We start from the raw sequence: 22,000 nt of genomic DNA, 5'->3' as shown, positions 1-22,000 counted from the left end.
ACATGTAGCGTGTGCCCCCCCCCTCCCCCACAAGCTCACAGAAACAAAACATAAAAGTAAAATTGTTTTATTAAAATCATAAAATAAGGTTTCGTTTTCTTTATATTTATGAAGTTTCTACAAATAAATATTTAACACTTAAAAAAATTGTAATTTTGGCGCCACGTGAGAGACCACGTTTTGGGGTAAATTTCTCTCTTTAGGGCTGTTTGGAAATACCACGCAGCATTAACGTCTTTACAAAAGTGCCTCAATCGGCCGGCCCGCGTTACAGGGAGTGTCGGGGGATGGGCTGCGTGGAATCGGACCCCCCCCCCCCGTAATGGGTTAATTACACATTTACATCTGTACATGCGCAGCTCCCACGATATCCCATTTCTGTGGATCTGATCAGGAGCCGGCGTGGCCGCTCAGCGTCAATTCGAACCTAGAGAGAAAGCAAAGGATCAGCGAGGACTCGTGAGGCGCGATCACCCTGCCCCAGGGGTGCCTGCGTGGCACAGTGCGGGGTCTCGCCCTGGGGGGCAGCGGACTCACACGTGGATCAGGCTTTGTGTGAAGACAGGACCGCAGAGCTCTTAACCGCGCACGTGGCTGATAGGCTGGGCATTAAAGGCGTTGCTGTTCTGCGTGCGTGGACGGAGGGACACGGATACCCCTAATACCCCCCTCCCCCATCAGAAAAGATGAAAAGCCTCACTTACCACTCTGTAAACCCCTCAACCAGATCGGCCGTGGACAGATCCACCAGTACCTGCCGAGAGCCAGAGAGAAAGTGTCAGCCCTGAAAACCTGAGGCTTTGGGACGCTCTGATTGGTTGAGTCATCGGAGCATCGCTCGGTATCACGTCAGAGACCCCCCAGAGGCCACATACACTAAGTAGGAGCCGGTAAGACTGTGGAGCAATTTGGGTAAATCTTTTTTTAACCCCTCGTGTGCAGTCTGTCTCTAGTGATTGGTTACACTGAGACGGGGCCACGGAACAGAAGCGAGAATATTTCTGCCACGTGGCTGTTTGCCGGGGTCACTCACTTTTCCCAGTTCTTTTCTCTCGTGGGATCCGAACGACCGGTTGTTTTTCACGGCCACGTCCAGCATGCGCTTCTTCACGTCTTCGAGGAAAGCGAGGAACTCAAACCTGGGAGAACGAAACGTCGTTTTATCCGAGAGCCGTCTGCCCCCCCCCCACGCTCCCACGGGGGGATTTACAGGAGGCTCGTGGCACTTCGGTAAACTGTGGCTGGGAGTGATGGGAGCTGATGCCGTGCAGAATAAGCCCTCACTCACTTTTCGTTGTACTCCGGGTTCAGGGTCTTCCTCTTCACCGTGGTCTTTTTCCGGCTCGGCCACCGTCTGTCTGGGAGGAGATAGATCCGGACGTAGGGGTCGGCTCCGGTACCGGAACACCGGGTCAGGTTCCTGGAGGCCACAAAGAAAAGGCAGGGGGTATGAGGTAGTGGCAGACCACGGGCAATGGCCATTTGGGGTAATTTATGGGGGGTTAAGGAGATTCCCGTGGATTCGTGGCCCGCTCTGCAGAGGGGACCCGCAGAGAGACGGTTTACCTGCAGCAGCCGACGGTCACGCTGAGACAGCGCCGGGACGACACGTACTGAACGGAGATTTGGATCTCCCCGGAAACCACATTCGTGGCCCTGAAAAAAAAATACCAGTTAATAACCAAACATATTTACCCCGCCCCCAAGAACCCACAACACTACCCCTGGACACGCCCACATTTACCGCATGGGCGGTACCGAGAGGTGCCACGTCCGGTGCATCTACCGGATGCGGGTCATTCTGACGCCGTCCGCCCGCCGTCTCCCAGCATGCACCGCTCTCCCCGACACGCCTTATAACGCTTAACATGTATGACTGGGACCCGTACCCGTGACCCTCATAGGGATCGTAGCAGGAGGAGGCCATGGAGTTGAGTGAAATGAGGCTGGGGGCGATTCTCTGCAGCGTGCGGAGGTTGGGGTTCCGTGGCGCCGAGCCGGTGGGGTTGCGGGGCGGCGCGGGGCTCTGTTCGTGTCCGGCGTGGTTGGGCCGCTGCGCGCTGTTAGCCGCGCTGTCTTTCCGGAGCAGTTTGGGAGGTGGCACCGCGTGGCCCTGGCTGCTCTGCTGCTGGCCCTCCGACGGCTTGTGCTGCTTTCCGCGTGGCTTCGCCTCCTGCGCCCGCCGGATGGAGACCGGTCCGTGCTTCATGGAGTTAATTCCAGAGTAAACGGCCTCGGGGTCCGGCTCCTCCACGTGCAGAACCTGCCGGTCAAAGACGCGGACACATGACACGCAAGCACACACGTGTGTAGGACAATAACCAATGTATACATCCCACGGGTAACACACAGAACACGCAGAGACACATACCTGAACGACATTACTAGCATACATATCCCACTGGGAACACACAGGCGCACACACACACACACACGTATGTATCCCACGGGGAACACATGCAACGCATGCCTATTGCTGAACAACTCCCACCAGTCCTCCCACCCCCTCTCATCGCCCCTCCCACCCCTCATAACCCCTCCCACCCCCTCTCATCACCCCTCCCAGTCCTTCCGCTGCCCCTCCCACCACTCCCCCCCTCATCACCCCTCCCACAGTCGTCCCCCCCCCCCCCGAGTCCTTCCCCCTCCCACCGCTACCCCCATCAGTTCTCCCACCCCCTCTCATCACCCCTCCCACGGCTCCTCCCCATTTCCTTGAGCTCAGGTGAGATGCGGGATGCTGCGGACACAGGCGTGGCTCTGGCCGTTCCGTGGACAGATCCATTTCACACGCGTGTTCCACACATGATGATGAAAGCGTTTCTCACCCGCAGCACGAGCTTCATCCTGATGCCGCTGTCCGCCCCGGAGTTGCTGAGCGGAAATCTCTGCTCGGCCGTCAGATCCTCGCAGCCCAGCAGCCGGTGAAGCGGGAAATCCAGCAAGCCCAAGACACACTGCCGATCGTCATCCTTCACCTGCCACACAAACCACGGGTGAGCCACGGAGGAGCCACGCGGTGCCACCGACAGCCCAATCAGCACAAAAATCAAACAAACTGCGCAGAAGCCGCCGAGTTTGAGGGAAAGGGTAGTAGATACCTGGAAAAGGCTTCCAGTTGAAGCAGCACAAAAAACTGGGAGGTGTTTAAAGAAGGAAAAGGAAAATAAAAATGGCTGGCCAGCCGGGGCAATCGGTCTGTAGAGAGCGCCTCGGTCTTATTACCCACCTGACTCTTTACCATCAGAATATCAGGCGGATCCCCCCCCCGGGGGGCAATTATCCCAGGCAGATCCCGCCCCGGGGGGCGGATCACCCGTCCGTAAATCTCTCTTAATGCCCCGGAAAGAACTCCCTCTGCCCCCCGTTACCTCGGCGTGGAGATTCTGCATGTGGGGGTCCTGGATGAAGAAGGCGAAGCCCTGTTCCCACACGGGGTCCTTGGAGGGCGCGCAGGTCTGCGGGGTACACAGAGAATCGGGGGGTAAATAATCCGCTGCCCCACTGCAGAGGTAATCAGGGGTAACTGTGCTGCTGCCCCAGCAGATGCCCCTCGCCCGGTGACTCTTACCTTGCTTTTCGTGAACTTCTTCCCCACGGACAGCACCACGTACGCCGACGGCTCCTTCTCAACCTGCGCGGAACCAACACAACGGCTTAGGATCGGGGGAGATGCCCCAACTGCCCCACCGGGTGCCAGAGGCCTCGCCCGCCAGCTGTTACCCCTCGGTGACAAACCTTTGGAACTTCCATGGTAATTTGGTAAAAAAGCCATGCCCCAGGGGGGTAAGTGGCTCACCTTGGGGTAACCCTAGGGGTACGTGGCTGCGGGGTACGTGGCTCACCTTGGGGTAACACTGGGGGGTGCGTGGCTCACCTTGGGGTAACCCTGGGGATACGTGGCTGCGGGGTACGTGGCTCACCTTGGGGTAACCCTGGGGATACGTGGCTGCGGGGTACGTGGCTCACCTTGGGGTAACACGGGGGGTGCGTGGCTCACCTTGGGGTAACCCTGGGGATACGTGGCTGCGGGGTACGTGGCTCACCTTGGGGTAACCCTGGGGATACGTGGCTGCGGGGTACGTGGCTCACCTTGGGGTAACTGGTGTACTTCTGTCTTCTCGCGTATTCGTTGTTTGAAAATTCGAAATGATTCCTCTGCGGGATAAAAACCGGAAATGAAACGTCCGCCGCCGGCAGTGAGAGGGTTAAAGCTGCCCGTTGCCCCCCCCCCCCCGGGGTAATTACCGGCAGATTGCAGGCGCTGTCCAGATACACGATCAGCATGGCGGTCGTTAACCCTTTCTCGGCCTGAGAGATCGGAAGAAACAAAGTGGGTGAATTACAGGGGGGCAAATCCCACGGAGCGAGGGACACAAGGAGGGGGCAATAACTAAGCGCGTGTCGTCTGCTCAGAGCGATGCAGAGACTCCGGGGTGGGTGTAAAATAACTGCCCCGGGGGCGGGGTCAGTCAGTATGGTGGGGGGGCCGGGGACAGGGCAGGTAACTCACCTCACGTAACTTCTCCTGCGCGGCCAGAAGTGAAAACCACTCGAGTTTAAAATGCACCTTCCCGCTGGCCACGTCGCTGAGAGGGAACCACTGAACGGGAGACAAGGAGTACGGAGTCAGACGGGGGTCGGGGGGGTCACACTTGGGGTCAGTGACACAAACATTCGTGGCCTTTAGATTGTCAGCTCTCAGGCCCAGAATAATTACCTCCTGCACAACCCGGTCCTTCATGACGCCCTCCAGACCGACCACCAAGCTGCAGGGGGCAAAATCCATAAAATTCAGACAAACGGCCCCAAAACGCACGTGTCCCACATACAGGAGCACAGAGCCTGGGGCTGCCGTGGCCCTCCCCGTGGCTGCGGAGAGCGTTACCTGCCCAGGAAGTCGTCCTTGTCGGGGTCTTCATCGTAGAGATCGACCTCCAGGTCCTGGCCGGGGACTTCATGCACCACGAACTGCCCCACGACACGGACAAAGTCAGCTCACGCAACGCAATCGTCTGCCACGTGCCCGACATACAGAGAGATCTGTGTGCCGGACGTGGCGCATGCGCAGGACTCACCTCGTACGTGTCACCCCAGCGTGGATTAAGGTTCTCTTTAACGGTTCTGCTCTTGAACATCTGGTTGCCGACACGCAGGACCACGTAGGGGTCAGACTTGCCCCTTATTACCCCCCTCAGATAATTGTCTTTGGGGATCAGGTTTTCGGCTTCAATCAAATGAACTCTCAGGACGCCCTAAAACCACAGAAACCCATGGTGAGTAAAGGACCACGGGCCCCACGCTACGAGAGACACGCCCCCCACACCACGAGAGACACGCCCCCCACACCACGAGAGACACGCCCCCCACACCACGAGAGACACGGGCCCCTACAGTGAGGGCTCTTGGCGCTGTGAGCCACGTCTCCCCGGGCAGAGCTCACGTACTTGTGGCACGGGGTAGCGGAGCTGAGCGATGTTCACGTGGCCTTTCAGTGGGACGGTCAGCCTGTTGGGCAGAACGAGGTGCGAGGAGATGATATCGATGATCATCGAGTCCGACATGTCACTGAAAGAGAGACACAAAGTCATACCCCACGTGGCAGACACGATGCCATATACCCCACGTGGCAGACACGATGCCATATACCCCACGTGGCAGACACGATGCCATATACCCCACGTGGCAGACACGATGTCATATACCCCACGTGGCAGACACAATGCTATATACCCCACGTGGCAGACACGATGTCATATACCCCACGTGGCAGACACAATGCTATATGCACTCCACGTGGCAGACATTATACTATATGCCCCTTGGTTCCAGACATCAGCATTCCACCGACATTGAAGGAGAGCCTGAAATACTGATAGGGATGAAGGTACGTGGCTCGAAGGGCTGCCACGTAATTCTAAGGTTCACTTATCTGCCTGGCACTGAAATACAAGATCTACCCCAAGACGGGACATCAGGGGTTAAAATCTCTTCCCTGCACTAAGTCTCTTTGGGTCTAATCACCCTGTGTCGGGGCAGCTCCTGCGTGGTCACCGTGCAGGGAGACTCCAAATACCACATTTAACCCCTCTCCTGCCACACAGGATAGTAACTGCCTCCATCATTCCACGGCCGGTGGCTGCCACGGTCACGGTCGGTGATTTAAACCCCTCCGCACTACACTTTTATCTACATCTCAGTCAGAAAAAGTACAAAAACCCAGAGAGAGACTGGAAGCGAAGGGGTTAATGTGCGTGTGGGGGGTAATATAAGCACCGTGGCACAGGGTGGGGCGCGGGGCATCACGCCAATTACCCCGCTGCCACACGGTGTCTGCTTCACCCCCACGGACGGGGAGGTTCTGTAACTGAATGGAGGCTGTAAATCGGAGGCCAAACTCTGCTGGGCGGCGGAGGAATGTCGGACTGACTGGAAATTCCGGTTGCCGCACCTGCTGGAGAAGCCTCTCGAGACGCCACAGAAAGGCCGGGCAATAAGAAAAGCCCCGGGGGGCATCAGAGGCCGGCCTCCCCGTCTATGATACGACGCTCCTCCTAATGCCATGCATACTGCCGGGGCTAATAATTTACCCCCCCAGGGCTAATAATAATAATATACCCCCCACACCTCTAATAATATACCCCCGCACTAATAAATTACCCCCCAGGGCTAATAATAATAATAATAATATACCCCCCACACCTCTAATAATATACCCCCGCACTAATAAATTACCCCCCAGGGCTAATAATAATAATAATAATATACCCCCCACACCTCTAATAATAATACCCCCAGGGCTAATCATACCCCCCCCCCGGGTGCTGTTATTATGGGATGGGGTCACCTGACTCCGGGGATCTCCAGCACGTTGGTTATTCCGGTCCAGTTGATCTCCAGATGCTGCGGAAGAGAAAAGACGGAAATCAGAAAAATATCACAAACCGTTAAGGGGGCCGGCGGGGGGTTTGTCCCACGTAACGTGGCTGCCAACACCGCTGATGCCTCACTCCGCCACGTCCAAGATTCAGACTGAGGGATTACGTCCCCCCCCCCGGCCACTGAACCCCCCTCCCCAAGCCACGGAACTCACCGGCTTCTGGATGAAGAACATCGTGACGGCTCCAAAAAACGGAGCTTCCGGCAAAAGCGGAGCCAGGATCACGCGGAGCGTCCCGTGGAGCTGCAGACAAGCTCAGGGGTTAATAACCGTCACAATTACTGCCGTCAACACACATGCGTGCCGCACACACGCTACATGCGTGACGCACACACGCTACATACACATTGGAGGGGGGGCAGGGGGGGCATCATATCTCAAAACAGGCCTAAGTGCTCTTTGGAAAAGACCAGATGGAGGCACCCAGTGATACCCCGGGGGGGGGGGGGCAGGCAGGGAGTTGGGGGGGTCAGGTACCCGGGGTGGGGGCGGGGGGGCAGGCAGGGAGTTGGGGGGGGCTCAGGTACCCGGGGTGGGGGCGGGGGGGCTCAGGGACCCCCGAGGTTTTGTCACCGACCTGCATGCCTTTCACCCCCGCCTTGCAGAGCTTCTTCACCTCCACGTTGATCTCGCAGTCCCCGGTGTAGCTGCCAAAAAGCCCAAAGTTAGCTCAACAGTCCCTGATTCGGTCAGAGTGATGGTGAGGGGCATAAACCGGTCACAGGGCACACACCGGGGGTATTGTGGAAGCCACACGTGGACGGCGTATAAATACCCTGGGTGGGGCTGTTAGAAAGAAAGGGGGGCATCTCACGGATGAGACTTTCGTGGCGTGTGCGCAGGCCACGTATTTACCAGATCTGCACGTCCAGGATGACCTCCCTCTTGTCCACGTTCTTGGCGTACGCCTTCACCCCGTTCACCCTCGGGAACTGCCAGACAAGACACACAGTGATTACAGATAGTAGTACTTACAGGGAACCGACATCACGCCGCTCAGCATGATCTTCCCTCCTCCACACATTGCACAGGGCCGCGGTGTCACGTGTGGAGCTGTAGCGTGTCGCGTGTCACGGGGTGTAATTACCCGGCCGTACGACGCCGGGTGACTTTAACCCTCGCAGTACCTTCTGCCCGAAGCTGATCTTGGTGAAGGTGAAAGCCTTGAGATGGACGTTCGAGGCTCGGATCAGCGGCTCCACCTTCTCCATCAGCATCCGCTCCACGTACGCCCCGAAATACGGCCACGTCTGCCCCAGAACCTGCACGGGACATAACGCTATACGTTATACAGGGGCCGGTCACTGATTTCACTATACATTATACAGGGGGCCAGTCACTGATTTATCTATACATTATACAGGGGGCCGGTCACTGATTTATCTATACATTATACAGGGGGCCGGGTCACTGATTTATCTATACATTATACAGGGGGGCCGGTCACTGATTTATCTATACATTATACAGGGGCCGGTCACTGATTTATGTATACATTATACAGGGGGCCGGTCACTGATTTATCTATACATTATACAGGGGCCGGTCACTGATTTATCTATACATTATACAGGGGGCCGGTCACTGATTTATCTATACATTATACAGGGGGCCGGTCACTGATTTATCTATACATTATACAGGGGGCCGGTCACTGATTTATCTATACATTATACAGGGGCCGGTCACTGATTTATCTATACATTATACAGGGGCCGGTCACTGATTTATCTATACATTATACAGGGGGCCGGTCACTGATTTATCTATACATTATACAGGGGGCCGGCTCGCTGATTTATCTATACATTATACAGGGGGCCGGTCCGCTGATTTATCTATACATTATACAGGGGCCGGTCACTGATTTATCTATACATTATACAGGGGGCCGGTCACTGATTTATCTATACATTATACAGGGGGCCGGTCACTGATTTATCTATACATTATAAAGGGGGCCGGTCACTGATTTATCTATACATTATACAGGGGGCCGGTCACTGATTTATCTATACATTATACAGGGGCCGGTCACTGATTTATCTATACATTATACAGGGGGCCGGTCACTGATTTATCTATACATTATACAGGGGGCCGGCTCGCTGATTTATCTATACATTATACAGGGGGCCGGCTCGCTGATTTATCTATACATTATACAGGGGGCCGGTCACTGATTTATCTATACATTATACAGGGGCCGGTCACTGATTTATCTATACGTTATACAGGGGGGCCGGTCACTGATTTATCTATACATTATACAGGGGCCGGTCACTGATTTAACTATACATACAGGGTAGTCCTTCCTGCGCTGTGAGTTAGTGAAAGGGTTAATACTCTTACCTTATTAACCCATTCCACCCTCTCAACATCCGGAAAATTCACCTGAAAAGAGAAAGCAGATCCCCGTTACATTTCGCTGCATGGGAGGGAAAGAGTTACAAATAACTGGCAATAAACTCGCATATAATACCCCTGAGCATTAACCCCGTACAGCCCGGGGGGGGGTATGACCGCTCCACACCAAGCACACAGGATTTCTACATATGGTCCCTTTAAAGGGTTAAATTATAAACACAAATCATTTTATGATAATTCCTCCCCGATGGAGGGTCCAGCCAGCCTGACAGGCACTGGAGCAGCCAATAGGGTTCTGCGCCTGGGATCATGTGACCTGCGCGGCCAAGGTGTGTGGCATTTATGGTTAACAACCTCACTGGGAGCCGCAGCGCAGGTCCAGACATGATCAATGCGGGTAACATACAAACAGCACGCCACATCACATTAACCCCTTCCCTGCCGGGGACAGACAGGAGGCGGCCGTAACCCCTTCCCTGCCGGGGACAGACAGGAGGCGGCCGTAACCCCTTCCCTGCCGGGGACAGACAGGAGGCGGCCGTAACCCCTTCCCTGCCGGGGACAGACAGGAGGCGGCCGTAACCCCTTCCCTGCCGGGGACAGACAGGAGGCGGCCGTAACCCCTTCCCTGCCGGGGACAGACAGGAGGCGGCCGTAACCCCTTCCCTGCCGGGGACAGACAGGAGGCGGCCGTAACCCCTTCCCTGCCGGGGACAGACAGGAGGCGGCCGTAACCCCTTCCCTGCCGGGGACAGACAGGAGGCGGCCGTAACCCCTTCCCTGCCGGGGACAGACAGGAGGCGGCCGTAACCCCTTCCCTGCCGGGGACAGACACTCCTGGTTATACGGCGACGTCTTACACAGAGATAACGTCCTCGACGAGCCGCGATTCGATTCTCACGTTTCTGCTGCCGTGGACCGGCTGCCCCGCAGAGCTTGCAATCTAATGGCTGCCTGACTGGAAGAGCCGGCTCTCTGCACCCCGACCGGTGAAACCAGTACGGACAGTCTATTAAAAGAGACCGCGAAGGCGAGACGCCCAGGATGAGACGGTTCTCAGGATGATTCGGTAAATCAAAGTCCGTCACAGTCCTGCGCAAGTCATACGTGGCCTTAACGGGGGAATAAACCACGTTCCACGCCTCGCGCTGTCTGACCGGTGGGGCAAATCCAGAGAGGCGACTCGTGGGGCTCATCACAAAACCCCCGCAGCAAGCGGAACACGCAACCTGCAGAACACGCAACCTGCAGAACACGCAACCAGAGGAACGCGCCAACCTGCAGAACACGCAACCAGAGGAACGCGCCAACCTGCAGAACATGCAACCTGCAGAACACGCAACCATAGGAACACGCCGACCAGCCCGACTAACAGGCTCCGGCCGGGGCAGATTCAGGTCAAACGTGTGTGAAGCCGAACGGGATAGAACATCACCAACACCCGGACTGGGTAACCATAGTGACCGGGAATGCCAGGCAGCTCCTGTGAGAAGGGCCGAGCTGTTTAGTGAATAAGCCCCAGAAAGGAGCGACTCTGATGCTCGCTCCGAGGTGATAAAGCTGGCACCAGAACCAGGAAGCGGAGGGCGGATAATGGCCGTTCCAGAGCTGCCCCCCCCCTCCGTGGCACCTCGTCACCTCCCTGCCCACCTGGTGTCCCCAACTACTGCTAATACCCCACAGGAGTCATACCTGCCAAACATCCCGGCAGGCATCAGTAATCAGGCCAGGGGTTATTGCCCCCTCTCACCCCGTCACCCGGTGAGTTAATGCCCCTGTCAGTGTGTTATTGCCCTCTCTCACCCCGTCACCCGGTGAGTTAATGCCCCTGTCAGTGTGTTATTGCCCTCTCTCACCCCGTCACCCGGTGAGTTAATGCCCCTGTCAGTGTGTTATTGCCCTCTCTCACCCCATCAGCTGGTGAGTTAATGCCCCTGTCGCAAAGTTCTTCCCCCGGCCCCTCTTGCCCCCAGGGGGGGCAGTACTCACCCAGGAGGGCAGTTGCTGTGGGTTCAGCCCCCGGGTCACCCCCAGGCTCTCGTCGTCCAGCAGCTCCCAGGCCGCCGTCAGTCGCGCCGCTTTCGATCTCTTGTTTCTCAGCCACAAAACCCAAAGCAGAGAGCCGAGTCCGAGCCAGAGCGGGCCGAGCCCGAGCCGCCCGCACACATAGACGGGCAGCAGCGGGACCAGCAGCCACAGCACCCGGCGGACGGGCACCAGCAGCGCGAGGGGGTCTCCCCCGGGGCCCGGGCTCTGCTCCTGCTGCTTCATGGTCCGGGGACACCCGGCTCACAGTGACCCGCCCGGGCAGCAGCGGCAGGTGACAGGAAGAGGCTCCGCCCACGGTCCGCCCACACCAGACACACCCAGAACAGGTACGGACACGCCCATGCTATGTACGACGCCCGGAGGGCGGGGCCACAGTGGGCATCCCGGACAGGGGGCGGAGCCTGAAACGGCAGGAAAGGTGAGAAGCGACCAAAATCCGTGGATTCCAGACCCGCCCCCGCCCCGCCCAACGCTGGATAGGGGTAATCGGGCATAATGTTCAGGGCAGCATTACCCGGGGGGCAGTTTTCCCTTTGGGCCAGCATTATCCGGGGGGCAGTTTTCCCTTTGGGCCAGCATTATCCGGGGGGCAGTTTTCCCTTTGGGGCAGCATTACCCAGGGGGCAGTCTTCCTTTGGGGGAGTATTACATCTGTTTGACTAAATACATTGTTAGGAACACAGTTTCCCACCAAATAATGATTTCCCGAGCGCGGGGGGGTGATAATGGGGTTCCTGATCTGTTCCTGATGCTCGTGATAACTCTAGATCTTTGGACTGAGATGTTCTGGATCTTGGTTTAGATTGACGCGTTCCTGATGCATGTTTTCGTGCTGCGGCCGTCTCATAATCTGCAGTTTAATTTTTGCGAGCCGTTTGGGGTAACAACATCTTGTCAGATCTGCCCCAAATCCACCGGATCTGCCCCATGTTTCCCATCAGCGAATGCAGAGGGTTTCGGTTTGGAGCGTTTTCTGTACACAAAGCCCAGAGATTTACCCGCATCGGGGGCCGCATTCACTGACATTACATACACCCTGAAATGTTACGTTACGGATGCATTAACAGTGATTTATTCTTGTCTATTGTGGATAAGTGGAACAGCTTCCAAGCCGAAGTGGTAGAGGGTAATACAGTGAGGGTATTAAGCATGCATGGGATAGACATACGGCTCCTGAATCTAAGACGAGACCAACGACTGATTAAGGTTTGAGTCGTTACAGCGGGAGAGACGGGTGCCGCCGGGGGCCAGCTGATTGCCCCAGTGTGATCTGTATGTCGGGTAACGGCGTTTATGTGAGCGCAGGCGTGTCACAAGGTGTCCAGATTCCTGTCGAATAACCCAGCAGCCGCAAGGCGCCGGAACCCGTTAATCGAGAGCCACTCAGGGCCAAAACACGTTAGAGATCAGAGCAGGAATCGCTGAGGTTTTAATCACCGGCGGAGAGGAAATGACAACCGACGGGGCAGGTCGAGGACGCACTAAAAATAGCTACAAATACAACAAATCAAAGAGGATTTTATGCCAAAAATGCCAAAAAAAGGCAAGGAAAAACAGCCGGTCCCCGAGGGGGGGGGGCAGAGAGGGTGGGAAGCGAATCCCCCAAGTGACAAAAAAAACAACATTTTTCCTGGAGTTTTACTGATAATAAGAAAATATCCTGTTTATTTTTTAATCCCCTCACTGTATTAGTCTCTACCACTTTTGCTGGGTGGCTGCTCCACTTATCTACCGCCCTCAGCCTCTGATCCTCTAGTGTCACATTCAGGTCTCTTGTAAATTTTCTCCTCCTTTGAAATAAACTTTCCTCCCATCATTTATCCCTTTAAAAGTCTCTCTCCCCGTCACTCTCTCCCACCCCGTCTCTCTCTCTCCCATCCCCGTCTCTCTCTCTCCCATCCCCGTCTCTCCCCCGTCACTCTCTACCATCCCCATCTCTCTTTCTTCTCTCTCCCTGTCACTCTCTCTCCCATCCCCATCTCTCCCCCGTCACGCTCTCTCCCATCCTCGTCTCTCCCCCGTCACTCTCTCTCCCATCCCCATCTCTCCCGTCACGCTCTCTCCCATCCCCGTCTCTCCCCCCGTCACTCTCTCTCCCATCCCCGTCTCTCCCCCGTCACTCTCTCTCCCATCCCCATCTCTCCCCCCGTCACACTCTCTCCCATCCCCATCTCTCCCCCCGTCACTCTCTCTCCCATTCCCATCTCTCCCCCCGTCACTCTCTCTCCCATCCCCATCTCTCCCCAGGTCGGACATATTGAGATCTCAATCTTTCCAGATCATTTTCCTGGTTTTAGTCGTCTCTTTGGACGTCTCTCCGGACCGTTGGTGTCGTTTGGGGGTCTCCAGAAGGGTATTACAGATTATATATAAAGTATTAGACCCCCCTTATGTGTATACAATGGAAGCGGCCGCCTTAACTTCCTGTTCTCAGGATCTGCAGGATTATTCCTCCCCATTAGGTTGTCCCTCCCCTGTTGTTAAGTTAATGATTGTTGCTGATTGGTTCAGGCAGCCTTTGTGGGGGAGGGGACTTCAGGACAGGACGTTGCTCAGGAAACGCTGGCTGTGCCACAGACTGCCACCTGTCTCCGCTTCCACCAGGTTACTTTTTAAATAAAACATCCCCAAAAACTCTTGGGGTTAATAAATCCTGTAGCGATGATGTCAGATCCTCTCACGTTCTGTGCGATCCGCCGGCAGCGCTCCACGTGGGGTTAATTACCCGTCCACGGGGAGTAACTGAGTAATATTATATCATATAATAATATATATATAATATCCAGATATTCCTGGAATGTGACGAGACTCCGTCCAATCAATCCTCTGCGTCAAAATAATCAGCCAACCAGGAAGAAGAGACCGGGGCATGCTGGGAAATATCCTGCTGTCTGGACCTTAAACCCCCAATACCCCTCTCCCCTTCCCTGAAGCCCCTCTCTCTCCCCCCCGATGCCCCTCTCTCCCCCTGTTGCCCCTCTCCCCCCCGATGCCCCTCTTTTCTAGGAGGTCAGAATGTTTGCTGGGTATGAGGGGATCGCAGGGTTCTACGGCCCTAAAAGCCCCGATAATGTGTATAGAAACAGCAGGAAACAGCTTTATAAATTAAACGGGGGAAATAAACCCCATTATTCTTCTAAATGCCATCTGATTCCGTCTGTGTCCCGCCCTCACTCAGGAACCCACCAGGAGCGGCTCGTTCTCCGCGTTGTTCTAAAATCGTTCTAGAGCAGAACGGAAGGACTTTCATCCCCATCATCCGAAATCTCGATCGATTATTAACCCCTCGTGTCTTCCATGGTTTATTTGGACGTTTCTCGCTCTTTAACCTCTTTAATCATTTTTTTACAGACCCCGTCATGAGCCGCATCTCACCCCCCAGCGCCTCTCTCAGCCCCCCAGCACCTTCCTTACCCTCCCCAACTCCTCCTCACCCCCAATGCATCCCTCACCCCCTTACATTAACCCCTGATAATCAATATTCTCTGACCAATCAGTGAGCGGCGATGTCAGAGAAAGAGAAATTGATTTTTGTGTTTTGAATTACAAAGCGAAGGGTCGGAGGTCGGGCGCCGCGCTGTGATTGGTCCGCAGTAACGCCGCTCCGTGTCCCGTAGTTTGGTTCATTTGTTATGCAAAGAGAAGGTCAGTTTTGGAGCCGAGGATTCCGGAAACTTCCACAAAAGCCGATTGTTGCGGTTTCACGAAACGCAGAGCGAGGAGCGGAGAAACACCGGCAGATCCCGTCACAAATAACCGGCGGATATTAACCCTTCACCCGTTTATCATATAAAGCAGATCCCCTCCCCCCCAAATCTTTTATTCCCAGAATCAGATTAAAAATACTTTTTTACCCCATAATATAATGTTTCAGCCATTTGTATGATTCTCACTCTGAACCCCAATCTACTAAACACCCCGACTCCTTATACTGCCTGTGGGAATCAATAGAATGGCTCAGTCTTAATGACTCACTTGGACCAGCACTCGGGGTTATAACTGCATACAGCGCTGGGGTTATATTACTGTATACAGCGCTGGGGGGTTATTACTGTATACAGTGCTGGGGAGTTATATTACTGTATACAGTGCTGGGGGGTTATATTACTGTATACAGCGCTGGGGGTTATATTACTGTATGCAGCGCTGGGGGGTTATTACTGTATACAGCGCTGGGGGGTTATTACTGTATACAGTGCTGGGGAGTTATATTACTGTATACAGTGCTGGGGGGTTATATTACTGTATACAGCGCTGGGGGTTATATTACTGTATACAGCGCTGGGGGGTTATTACTGTATACAGTGCTGGGGAGTTATATTACTGTATACAGTGCTGGGGGGTTATATTACTGTATACAGCGCTGGGGGTGATATTACTGTATACAGCGCTGGGGGTTATTACTGTATACAACGCTGGGGGTTATATTACTGTATACAGCGCTGGGGGTTATATTACTGTATACAGTGCTGGGGGTTATATTACTGTATACAGCGCTGGGGGTTATATTACTGTATACAGCGCTGGGGGTTATATTACTGTATACAGCGCTGGGGCTATATTACTGTATACAGCGCTGGGGCTATATTACTGTATATAGCGCGGGGGGGTATATTACTGTATACAGCGCTGGAGAGTTATATTACAGTATACAGCGCTGGGGGGTTATATTACTGTATGCAGCGCTGAGGGTTATTACTGTATACAGTGCTGGGGGTTATATTACTGTATACAGCGCTGGGGGTTATATTACTGTATACAGCGCTGGGGGTTATATTACTGTATACAGCGCTGGGGGTTGTATTACTGTATACAGCGCTGGGGGGTTATATTACTGTATACAGCGCTGGGGGGTTATATTACTGTATACAGTGCTGGGGGTTATATTACTGTATACAGCGCTGGGAAGGGCCTGTGAGTTGGGGCCACGTTCAGGAAAGCTGACAGAAGTGGAATTCGGGGGCCGTTTGGGCCGGCGGCTGGCAGGGGTTTGTAAGGCAAGGCATCTGCTGGCGGACGGCTGAGGTTCTGCTGCCATCTAGTGGAGGATTTAGGGCTGCAGGATTTTGGGGGGAAACGAGGACAGGACCGTGCTGCACGTGGTGAGCGGAGACGGGGGAGGTAAGGGAGGGAGCGCGGCTGCACTGGGTGCGGAGGGTAAGAGAAAGGGGTGCTGGGGTATAAGTGTGTCTGCATGGGGGGGCTGGGGTAAGTGCATTGGGGGTATGTGATTGGCTGGCAGATCGTGCCGGGTCCTCTAATGAACGTTCGCTTCTTTTGTGTTCCTCGCGTTTCCCATCCTGCGCCTTTTATGGGTTGCCATTGGCAGAGGGCGTGGCCTTGTAGCTCCACCCAACTTTGTCAATAATCCCCTCGTGCTACACGCATATAGACGGATAATAGCAAATCAGAACGCTTGCTGTAATTGGCTTTAATGACAATATTAACCTCTTCACTGCCGGGAAATATTTCTGCTAATTAATTGGTTTGGGGGTCAAACGGTTTAAAAGTTTCCAAAATGCGTTGTCCCCGAGATGTCTTCGCGCTCAGAGATCCCACCACCGAGGGGCGACCCAGCCCTGTATCTAATACACCATAACCGGCGACATGAACAGCCTATGGACAGAACACAGAAAGGATCCAGTCCAAGGGTAAACACTGCATCCCTTTTACTGCAGGCACCCTGCGGGGGTATTTGGCACAAAATCTTTAAAGCAGAGAAGCCCGGGGCAATTCCCTGCCAGGACCACCAGTATCTAGATGAAGACCACTCATTCAACGCTTCACTAATCACGCGGTCCGCAGGAATACATGCAGCATGGCGCACACAAACACGTATGTGCCCATGTAGAGCGCGTCGCGTTATTTCTCCCCCCTCCGATGGGATATCACGGGGCGAGATGTCATCATTCATCGTAATCGTTGGAATTAGAAGGGAAACGCTGCGGGGGGGGGGGTGTCACGGGGGCTGTAACGGCAAAGCAATAAATTACCCTCCATATCGATCAGAAACGGTAAAGCCATAAAACGCAGATAAGGAGAGAGGAGATAAGAGAGCCGAGTATTCAGCGCCTCCCGCAGGTAACCAGAGACCAAGTCCCGATTAACCCGCCGTCTCGCCCCAAACTGCCCCCCGCTGGCAACAATCCAGCTTCCTCTGCAGAAGCCGCTCCACAGACCATGCGCAGACTATTCCGTCCTGCCGATTCTCGCCAACATTTTCTCTGTCAATAATTGGAGAATCTTATCAACCACGTCCGGGCAAAGTGAGGCAATTGCCATAGCAACCAGCGGAATGTCCCCGCTGTCCGGTTTATTCCATTTGTTGCTATGGTAACACACCCTGTACTGGATCCAGAACTCATATCATTTCATATAAACAAGTAGTGATGCCATTGGAGGGGTTAGGGGTTCTAGATCCTCAGGAAGTAGTGATGCCATTGGAGGGATTAGTGGTTCTAGATCCCCAGGAAGTAGTGGTCTTATTGGGGCGTTACCGGTTTTGAATACTCAGGAGGTACTGATGTTATGGGGGAGATATTGGTTCTGGATACACAGGAAGTATAGATATTATGGCGCGATTACCGGTTCTAGATCCACAGGAAGTAGTAATGTTAAGGGGGAGGTACCAGTTCTGGATAGACAGGAAGTCCATTACAGATTTTACATACAGAGATAGTTTAAGTATAATATTGTGGGGGAGGGGTGTACCGGTTCTGGATATGCGGGTAGTTCCGGTATAACGATGGTTCAGGACACACAGGTAGAGCTGGTATTACAGGAGATTTATCTGTTCTGTAGCACGGGGGCGGGGGTGTCGGTGAATCAGATTAATGCCCCGTCACTGCGTTCATCTGGGGATTTTGCCCCAGGATTAACCCTTCCCGTTCAGTCCATTATGAGGTCGGTGTTGCGCGCCAGCATCGCCAGCTGTCTCAGGCACCGGCTGATTTTATCCTGAAGTCTGCCGCTCGGCGGCGTCTGGACCGCGTTCTCTGGGTCAACGCTGTCCCTAAATGAAGGAGAGAAGGTGAAAGTATTCAGCACGCGGCAGAATATTCCGGAGACACGGACCCTCGGCAGCCCGGCTCTGGGCACGGGGGGCAGTTTAAAGCAGCAGTTTGTTGTTCTGTGGTCATTAAGCTAGAAAAGCACCAACAGACTCTGTAGCGCTGTATGCTGCGGGAATCTGCCTAAAAATGAATGTACATTTAACCAAACCCATCCGGGCGCCTTATTCCTGCCGTATCGGCTGCCGCGAGAGACGCTCACACCGGTCGGTAGGAAGGGGCCGGGACGGACACACTGAGAAAACCTTTCATCCAGCCCCTGAGACGCTGCGTGTCCGGAGGGCCGTTCATATAATCTGCGCAGAATGAAGCATTAACACATTTCCTGACCCCGTATTTATAATGAGTATTTTCTGCCGCGGTCGTTGGGAGCGGATCCCGGCCAATCAGACGCAGCCTCTGTGCGTTTATCGCCTGTCACCTGTCCACGGGGTCCGAGGAACACAAGGGGCGTCTGTTTCAGGGTTTCTCTGGCGTAATCAGTAACCGGCTGTCACAGATACTCGGGGAGTCACGGCCTTGGGCCGCCGTACCCAGCAGCAATTAATTATAACAGACGGACAACCGCATGAGAATGAGCACCGCATGGGGCAGGAGAGGGGGCAACTTCCTATAACTCCCCCTATAATACCCTACAGCCTGTATCTGCAGGGGAGAGAGAATTACACGGGCAATAAATACACTCACATGTTGGGGTCCCCGGGAGCAGTCGGTATCTGTGGGAATTCGGCCCTCAGCATGTCAGGGGAGAGCCGGACGTCTTCATCCTCCCTGAAAAGTAAAATAACAGAAGGTCCGGTAAATGCCCCCAACGGGCGCACGATAGCAGCCGCGTAACGAGCCGAGCCCACAGCGAGACGGGTAACGAGCCCACAGCGAGACGGGTAACGAGCCCGCTGCGAGACGGGTAACGAGCCAAGCCCACAGCGAGACGGGTAACGAGCCCGCTGCGAGACGGGTAACGAGCCAAGCCCACAGCGAGACGGGTAACGAGCCCGCTGCGAGACGGGTAACGAGCCAAGCCCACAGCGAGACGGGTAACGAGCCCGCTGCGAGACGGGTAACGAGCCCGCTGCGAGACGGGTAACGAGCCCGCTGTGAGACGGGTAACGAGCCGAGCCCACAGCGAGACGGGTAACGAGCCGAGCCCACAGCGACACGGGTAACGAGCCCGCTGCGAGACGGGTAACGAGCCGAGCCCACAGCGAGACGGGTAACGAGCCCGCTGTGAGACGGGTAACGAGCCGAGCCCACAGCGAGACGGGTAACGAGCCCGCTGCGAGACGGGTAACGAGCCCGCTGTGAGACGGGTAACGAGCCGAGCCCACAGCGAGACGGGTAACAAGCCAAGCCCACAGCGAGACGGGTAACGAGCCCGCTGCGAGACGGGTAACGAGCCCGCTGTGAGACGGGTAACGAGCCGAGCCCACAGCGAGACGGGTAACGAGCCCGCTGCGAGACGGGTAACGAGCCGAGCCCACAGCGAGACGGGTAACGAGCCGAGCCCACAGAGACACGGGTAACGAGCCCGCTGCGAGACGGGTAACGAGCCAAGCCCACAGCGAGACGGGTAACGAGCCCGCTGTGAGACGGGTAACGAGCCGAGCCCACAGCGAGACGGGTAACGAGCCGAGCCCACAGCGACACGGGTAACGAGCCCGCTGCGAGACGGGTAACGAGCCCGCTGTGAGACGGGTAACTTACTTCATCACAATGTGTTCCTTGTCTTTCTCCAGGATGCCACTGAGGGCTGGCGGAGCGTCCACTGGGAGCAAATCCAGGTTAAAGGGATCGCACCTGGGGAGACAAAAGCCCCACAGCTGAGAATGCAGACCCCTGGTGTCCGAAGATCTGTGGGGTATTCTGTAAACCCCCGGTACCCCTGTGCCCCCTCCGCGCTCATTGACCTAATGGGGGGGGGTGCAGCAAACACAACAGAAACAATCTGAACCTCTGAAATCAAGGGGTTCGAACAGGTACCCCCGGCCAACTGTGACACGGGGGGTGGGGGCGATTGTAAAGGCAGCTTTGGGGGAGATCGGTGGAAGCGGCAAAGCCTGGGGGCACCAGAGCTAACGCTCCATCATTAGTTCATTTCAGGCCCCCCTCCGTTACGCTGTTATTACAGGAATCCTGGCGTTTCATGAATTATATTGCGGCCAAGGAATGAGATTTCCGTGTATCGGTCGCGCAGGCACAATGTCTCCTTTATCTCCAGCCCAGATAATGCAGACATGTTGGGCGTCTAACGAGAGCCACAAATCGCTGATAAATACTGTAAGTCCGCAGTCACTCATTAACCACCTGCTGCCCAGAAGGGGCAGTTAAAACCCGCTGCTGACTGTATGAATATGGGAACGCGATCACATACACGCCACGTATGAATGGATCCGTCCCCCAGCGCAGACGTTCACGTTATGCGCCGTCTCTATACGTTCCTGCGCATTCACCTATACGTGGTAAAGATAGGAGATTGTTATTGGCTCTCACCAGCGTGGTCTGCCGGGACCGCCGACGGCTGAAGCTGCAGGCACGGTGATGGCGGGGAACTTCCTCCAGGTCATTAACCCCCGAATAACCTCCTGCGCAGAGATGTATCTGTTAATGCCCCCGGTGTGGACGGTTTGAGGAACACGGTGTCTCCGTACATATTGTGACTCGGTACCTACCTCTCTGCCTAGGGACCTCCTCTGCGTGGGGTATTTAGGCAGGGGGCAAAAGTGATCCTCTGTGTCAACCTCTGAATAGGAAAGAGGCCGTTTTAAAGCCAGCAGCCCGGGAGCCGGATTCTAAAGGACGAAAAATCAATTAACCAAGAAGCAGAGAACAGACCCCGCCATCTGCCACGTCTGCGGGGGCCACACGGACACACCGGCCACAACAGGGCCAGGGATCCCGCCGGGGCGTCCAGCCGGATATTAGAAATGTTGAACCAAAAGTTGGTGGAATAAAGTAATTCGTTATTATCTGAATTTGGTTTTTGTTCAGACGGAATTTCGGATACTGACTAAGATTTTGCGAAGAGGAGACCTCAGAGGACCGAAAGGTTAACCCTTTCATTGAGACGTGTGATCTGGGGTCCGGGGGGGCGCTGCGGTAAAACGTGACATTGAACAATCTGACACTCACAAACACGTGAATTGGAGGGTAATCTGGGGGGTCCAACAGCCGCCTCGGGGGGGCCAGAGTCAGGCTCCTGGGCTGTTCTTCCTCCTTCTTGGGCCGGTTCTCCGTCAGCTCTGATTGAGGGGCGTCAGACAGTACGGGGGCCACAGCCGCCAGCGTAAGTTCCTCCTCCAAAAGCAGAGACAGTTAAGTTGTTCAGTTGCTGCAGAAAATGCATTCAAACTCTTGACAGAAATGCGACGTTACCTCTGCGCCCGTCCGCAGCGCTCTGGCCAAAGCTGGAGGTTTGTAGGAGGAACCCGCCTCATGCGCGCTGACCGCCTCGTACCCCATCATCTCGTACCGCGGCGGGACCTGACGCAGAACAACATATTTTACCCCAAAGAGGAATCACCTTGCGTTTCAGTGGCGGGCTGCGTCTGAGCATGCGCGCAATGCAAAGATAGGC

General features: G+C 55.0%; 1 protein-coding gene across 1 annotated transcript; it reads right to left on the bottom strand.

Moving 5' to 3' along the window:
* Positions 1 to 390: 390 nt before the first annotated feature.
* On the bottom strand, positions 391 to 11,578 carry LOC149271206 (extended synaptotagmin-3-like). Its single transcript, XM_089507535.1, has 24 exons — positions 11,297 to 11,578; positions 9,293 to 9,334; positions 8,068 to 8,202; positions 7,796 to 7,872; positions 7,518 to 7,587; positions 7,094 to 7,183; positions 6,848 to 6,903; positions 5,448 to 5,568; positions 5,079 to 5,255; positions 4,889 to 4,971; positions 4,721 to 4,769; positions 4,514 to 4,603; positions 4,249 to 4,311; positions 4,093 to 4,158; positions 3,572 to 3,634; positions 3,372 to 3,458; positions 2,829 to 2,978; positions 1,897 to 2,263; positions 1,837 to 1,840; positions 1,567 to 1,656; positions 1,289 to 1,420; positions 1,034 to 1,139; positions 705 to 754; positions 391 to 427 (listed from the first exon to the last, which is right to left on the bottom strand). Exons 1-24 carry the CDS (start codon positions 11,576 to 11,578, stop codon positions 391 to 393), a joined length of 2,487 nt encoding a protein of 828 aa, XP_089363661.1.
* Positions 11,579 to 22,000: the final 10,422 nt, after the last annotated feature.

Source organism: Sceloporus occidentalis, unplaced genomic scaffold (genome assembly GCF_023333645.1).
Source record: "Sceloporus occidentalis isolate IW3139 unplaced genomic scaffold, rSceOcc1.0.p SCAF_534, whole genome shotgun sequence".
Classification (NCBI taxonomy): Eukaryota; Metazoa; Chordata; class Lepidosauria; order Squamata; family Phrynosomatidae; genus Sceloporus; species Sceloporus occidentalis.
Note: the sequence above shows the minus strand (reverse complement) of the source record. Positions and strands in the feature narration are given on the sequence as shown.

Bases quoted from the DNA above. Each gene is read 5' to 3' on its own strand.
- LOC149271206 (XM_089507535.1), bottom strand. From the start codon at position 11,578: ATGAAGCAGCAGGAGCAGAGCCCGGGCCCCGGGGGAGACCCCCTCGCG. The intron at 3,459-3,571 runs GTAAGAGTCACC...TGTACCCCGCAG, and splicing joins AGAAGTTCACGAAAAGCAAG to ACCTGCGCGCCCTCCAAGGA. The intron at 2,264-2,828 runs GTGAGAAACGCT...TTTGACCGGCAG, and splicing joins GGATGAAGCTCGTGCTGCGG to GTTCTGCACGTGGAGGAGCC.